Source organism: Montipora capricornis, chromosome 2 (assembly GCF_036669925.1).
Source record: "Montipora capricornis isolate CH-2021 chromosome 2, ASM3666992v2, whole genome shotgun sequence".
In the NCBI taxonomy this organism is placed as follows: domain Eukaryota; kingdom Metazoa; phylum Cnidaria; class Anthozoa; order Scleractinia; family Acroporidae; genus Montipora; species Montipora capricornis.
The window spans coordinates 29,324,238-29,330,417 of record NC_090884.1 but is presented as its reverse complement, the minus strand read 5'-3'; the positions used below and the strand labels follow the sequence as shown (position 1 = coordinate 29,330,417).

The 6,180-nt window shown below is 40.4% G+C and overlaps 1 protein-coding gene across 1 annotated transcript; it reads right to left on the bottom strand.

Annotated features, from left to right (window-relative positions):
* Positions 1-3,900: 3,900 nt before the first annotated feature.
* Positions 3,901-5,108, bottom strand: LOC138037072 (melanocyte-stimulating hormone receptor-like). The gene has a single exon (XM_068883079.1). It carries the CDS (start codon positions 4,834-4,836, stop codon positions 3,901-3,903), a length of 936 nt encoding a protein of 311 aa, XP_068739180.1. The 5' UTR covers positions 4,837-5,108.
* Between the last annotated feature and the right edge of the window lie 1,072 nt (positions 5,109-6,180).

Below are 6,180 nucleotides of genomic sequence, written 5' to 3'. Positions count from 1 at the left end.
GGTATACGTGGCCGTTCTTCAAAGAATCAGGTTCTCTGAAATGTGTGACGTGTCCCTAGAAGCCTAATAATTTTGGCGCTTTCTTTTCTATGTAGTTCAGTGTTTGAGTGAAATTCATACGTTAGCGACAGCCTTCTGAGTTCATTAATGTTAACGTCAACTTGTGTGCCTCTCTCGCTGTTGTGCTTTTTGCACTGAGCCAGCTTGGTCAAGGATCTCGTCGGATAAACGACCCCTTCGGTGATTTTGTGTAAGTACGTCAAGAATTATTACCAGCTTAAGTTGTAGAGAATTGCCCTTAATTCGGGAAGTGACATCGGAAGAAGCCAACAGAAGTAATCTCTGCAGGAGACTTGAATATCATCGCGTTATTTTGTTGTAGACACAGTATACAGTAGCTTCGTGTTGTTGTTAGAAAGTTTCTTCAAAGAGGTTCTCGGTAAACTTTTTGAGAAGAATTTTAGTCACGCAACTTTGGCCGTCCCTGATTCGCCGCGCTGGGTCGTTTAATTAACATGACCATGCAGCAAGAAATGTTTCACGGTGTGTGTCGCCAATATTTGCCGTGTCAGGCATCCAGCGGCTTTAAATGGTCCCCCTCATTCGGTCAAATTGTTGACGTTTGTTTTGTTTATGATGCAAGTTCCTGAAAACCGTTAAATGTTACGAGTTAACTCTCTCATCAACTGACACACCCGAAAAAAAGTTCGCGCACCTTTGACCTAGCCAGGTGATTTTTTCAGGCGGCACGCAAGTTGCCGCCCAAACATTAAAAGGAAAACGTGTAGTTTCGTTAGCAAACACTCCTATCTTGTCCACATGTATTATCTTGTTACAGATTAAGACACAGACAGAGCATTCGTGATCTCGTCAAGTGGGCCCTTTTGAACACGAGCCTTTTACAATAGATCCATTTTTCTACCACTAACGATTGGTACTTTCCAACAATCCCTCGAGGTGGCTATGATCGTATGAGAGTCCCACAGGCTTTGGGACGAGAACTGATGAGACCACTTATCAGCTCTCCGTGGACGTTGAAGGATTCGACCCCATAAGAACTTTCCTTGAAGTGTTGGTCGGGACTGACAGTGACGGGGATTCGTACTGTGCGCAGAATCTTAGGAAACCATGCTTTCAAAGACATTTGTGTTGGAGGCAACTTTACCCGAAGACGTAGACTTAGCCACCTTGAGAGCGCTTTGACTGAGTCCATGTTCTTGAGGTCGACGCGACAAGGACAAGGCTTGTGGGGGCAGGAACATTCAGATAAGCGTCTCAGACAGGCCTGAGCATCAAGGTCAGCGGAAAACAGAGGATGATTTAAAGCATGCGCACACCGTGTAGTTAAAAGAACCAATTGAGGAGGAGGTTTTCAGTAGAGGTTGTTCCTGACGACAAAGAGGACCTGAATCTGCGGAATAATTAATTTAAACACGAGAAGATTGTTTCGGAGACAATTTACAGAGCTTTTTTTATGTTCTGACGGTAGCCCGGGTCGCGCGTTGGCGGATATGAACACTTTTTTCAAGGCCTCAGTAAAACGAAAGCTGAATAAGTTAAAAGTGTATCGTAGAGTATAGAAAACGCATTGCTTCACATAAGCGACTGCAACGTTCGTTTGTATGAATTAGATTTTGCTTCTGAAATCAAGACCTTCCACTTAGCAACTGAGGAATACAACAACAACATCACAACAACAACTACAACAATAAAAATACTTACATTTTTCGGCATTTTCGTCAAGGTCAGCAGCTATGCGCGCATAAAAGCTCAAGTTTATATCCTAGATATAAAATATCGTGATCCATCTTAGTTTCAGCAAGGATCCCCAATATTAAAAGCCTCGTAGTCTCATTGTTGTCTTCCCTGCTACCTTTTTCCACTCTCTACGTGTTTTGCTCTTTTGTTCCCTTGTGTGGTAGATAAACCAGAAATAAAACGAAATGAACTGACCGTCTTGTCTCTTTTTTCCCGATTATAAGATCATTGGGTGAACAATAGCTTGCACTGGATCTAGAGAATTTTTCGTTTACATTTTGAAGCAATAAGACATAAGTTGGTATGTTTGAAATATCTACATCTGTGCTTCTTGTGTTTCAATACTGAGAGTGAACTAAAAAAATGAGCTTAAAATTGAAATTGATTTGAAAGTAAACCAACTCATGTCTTTACTCTCTGGGCTGACGTGATAGAAAGCCAGTAACATTTTTGTTGACCAGTCAGCTCACAGACCGGAGTATTTATACAAATGAGTGACATCACCCTTTCACTAAACTCTGAAGATGACGTCCCTTTAGACTGCACTCTGACGATCAAATTCCTTCAAGGTAAAATGAGCCCCTCCCGCTCCGCCGCCCCTGTTAAAACATGTGATGACTCAGTGAGGAGTGAACGTCAGCTTCAAGAGTCGTTTCAGTTGCGTTTCAAAATCGCGTAACTTAAACAGCTCAGTCCTGATTTGTTCCGAGATGGTAGATTGATATCGTTCCCACAGATCATAGAGTGAAATAGGGTTAAGATCGCCGGGTTCCGATCGACTTTGGTGCTTGTGATGAATGCGGGAAAGTGTCTATACAGCAATAATTTTATTTGCTCAATGCTTCCGCTATCTGTACTATTTTTCCTCATAGTTGAACAAAGTGTTTTGATGGTTTTAGTCTTTTAGTGAGAAATGTATGTTAGAAAAGGTAACGATGCAAACTCCGCAATTCGCAGATTTCTCTTTGTCATCGAAAGAACCTCGAAAGAACTTATATAATTAGTTAAAATGCAGCGCATGCGTAGTAAGGTAAACAGTTGCGATTGAATGTGGAACAGCTTTCTCCGAAATACGCCTATTTCTTGAGAACCACTTGTTAGAATTAACGAAATTTGGCACGAAAATACTCAAGGTAATAAGTAACTGGAGTATTGAAAAAAATTTAACATTAAGAGAGGAAATTCTAGATATTCCAGTGAACCTTCAACAAGGGATAATTAAAGGTCTCTCCGTCAAATTATTATTAAAATAGCGTTAGCGTGTGAGCATCGTTACAAGCTTGTTGCATGCAAATTATAAAGAAAATCTTATAGTCAGATTTTCTGCAAATAAACAAAACGATTTTAAAAGCGTGTTTATATTTATTCATGTTGCTATGGCAACGGCATATACGTCAGCTTAACTGAAAAAAAAAACACCAAAGTTCGTGTTGTTAACTTGCTTGCTTTTAGAGAAAAAGGTAAATAAAACATAGGTATCAAAAACTATGTTCAGCTACCTTAAATACAGGGTTTTAGTCAATACTGATATTTTATTGATCCAGTTGGGAACAAAAGTTGCGAAATTCGCCACAAAATGGTTTTCTATGTCTTTCATTTCCCTGAAATTTGATTGGTTACCTTAAACAAGCCTTGAAATCTGATTAGTTGTTTTGTTTTCGTGTTTCTTTCTAATTGGCTGGGGAAAAGGAACGATTTAGGGCAAAAAAATAGTGCGATTCGTGAACAAATCTCACTACTTAGAGCCAATCAGACTGGAACGATCGCCAGTGATTTCTAAATGTAATAACTTCCGGACAAGTCAAATCACTACGAGTTGGAAAAAAGGTATATCTACGAATTAAGGCTAAATAGGATAAGGGCCATATATTGTGGAGCCGGTCCCCACAATCCAGTTATTCAGACTTGAATCCACACATTACTCCTAAGAAATATCGGACGGTCATCGCGGCCCTGTACTGTGATATGGCCATGATATCTTGTAACAGCTTCATTATGTTGCATAAAGCCCCGCTTAGGCAAAAACGGCCATACATCGAGGCCAAGTATATAATATGCAAATTAAATACAGCTACAAAAATTTCGCGTTCTCAGACTATTATTTCTGAGGAAGAACTACTATAGTTGTCACGACAGGCATTGTCACTGTCCACAACCATTTGTGGGTGATATCTTGAGAACCACGCGTTTTAAAATTGCACGCATTTCCCGAAATCTCCAACAGTACACAATGGGATTTAAAGACGAATTGAGAAGTACGAGAGAAGCTGTGACATTGTAAATCGCGCGGAAGGAAATTTGAGATCGATCTGCCATCAATAGCACAGCAGCGCACAAATTGGGAATGTAGCAGGCAACAAATATGACAAAAACATACAAAGCGCTAATGGAGGACTTTCTTTCACGGAGTCTTTCTCTCGCTTCATCATAACACTGCTGAAGCTGGCTTCGGATTTGATTTTGGTGATATCTGACAGCCTGATAAATGCGAATGTTTGCTACAGCTGTCAAGATGAGTCCAACGCATTCTAAAACCACTGTCACCACACTGTTTTGTTTAGGAAATGTCGTGTACAGAGAGGTAGCAACCGCACTTGTAAACCATAACGATACCAAGGTTATGACGATGCGCTTTGGAGTCACCAACTCCAGGTACCGTAGATGAAGAGAGAGGACAAGAAGTCTATCGATAGCAATGGCAGTTATATTGAGGAACGTTGCAACAGCCAAAAGATAACCAGAGACGCGGGAAACCATCATAACCGCCGGACACAGAAACGTGAAGTTAAAGTTTTCATTTGCTACTTTCATCAGCATGACCGCCGTTATAGCACCATGCATTGGTTGGGCAAACAATCCTACAGCAAGATCAGAGAATGCGAGACTCAAAAACAAGCTTTTTAAGTTGGAAGGAATTGATGACACTTTCCACAGAGCGTAGATAACGAAAAGATTTCCAACGCTGGCTACGAAAGAGCAAATGAAATTTAGAACACAAAGAGTGAGCATTAAAGTGTTGTAATGTTCAACAACTTGTGTTTGTCTCTCTACCGTATGAAGGCAAACCTGGTCAGCCATGGCGAGGTCGATAATAGCAAAAGTCCATGTTTCCAGTGCAATTTATAAACTCACTCCTAGCACGCCTTTTGCTCCAGACTAATTTGGTTTAGCATGGCGCCTGTCATTCGTATATTAAACGAAACCAGAGACCTATATAATTTCGTAGAAAATTGCCCATCTCCGAACACAGCGGCTTGAGATTCTGTTTGCGAAAATACTTTGAAAGAGACAAAAATATGATTCATCCACTTCTAACAACTTAAAGCGATTATCGCCCTTGATTTGCTTGTCTTTTCCCTTAGTAACCGAATCTTACGAGTCAGTTGTTACGAACATCTGCCCATAACTTGATTCAAAATTCCTCAGGGCATACACCAGTGTCAGATTCCGGTAAAAGCTCAAATTTACTTTTAGAAAAATGTTACGCACTTTTTGAAACTTAAAACACTCGACTTAAACTAATTTGCAACTCTTTCACGAGGAGCATTAACACGAAGCCAGGAAGTCTGAACATCCACGAAAGGGATCAAGGTCAAATTTTCTTTGGTCGTAAGAAGAAAGGAACTGAAGGCACTTAAAGATTAATTATCGAATTTCACATTAGCAGTATTTTCTTGACCAAATGAGTGTTAGCATATTGTTCGAACTCAGTACCTAAGTCCTAGTACCTTTGTCATGTGAAAAAAGGAATTGCACAAAACTGTTCTACAGGGAAAAGTCTGTAATATAAAAAGAGCACTTAAAAAACGCAGGAAACATTGCCACAGATGTCGACCACCCGTTGCAGAATAATTAAAAAGAGTCTAAAGAGCAAGAAAATAAGAAAGGGGGCAAAAAGGCCAAAACTGCAAAAAATTTGAGCTTTCCTTACAATAAAGACGATAAAAAAGGTTGACCAGTTTTAAAAAGGAACGCCAAGACGTGACACCGTAAATATTATAAATATTAAGACCCCCTCTTCGCTTCCTTTTTCTCTAGTTGACGTGACGACTTTTGACGTGTTTACTACCGTGTTTACTGACGTGTTTTGACGTGTTTACTACCAGAAATGTCAAAACGAAAAGATGTTTAATTCACCTACTTTTGATTACACGCGACCAAATAATGAACGGAGCTGTTGGCGTGATATTAGGGAGCTTAAGCACGCGCGTTTTTGAGACGCGGAGGGCTACCGGAAGTAAGCCGTTTTCCATTTTAACTTGTCTTCACACAACCACATTTACATTGCCAAGTATCTTTTCTCCAGTGGAGAATGATTAGTAAAAAAATATGGGGGAAACCGCAATCCTGGCACTCGAGATGTTCTCTTCCGGTTGCCGTCCGCGTCTCAAAAACGCGCGTGCTTTAAGCTCCCTAATTTGA

Bases quoted from the DNA above. Each gene is read 5' to 3' on its own strand.
- LOC138037072 (XM_068883079.1), bottom strand. From the start codon at position 4,836: ATGGCTGACCAGGTTTGCCTTCATACGGTAGAGAGACAAACACAAGTT.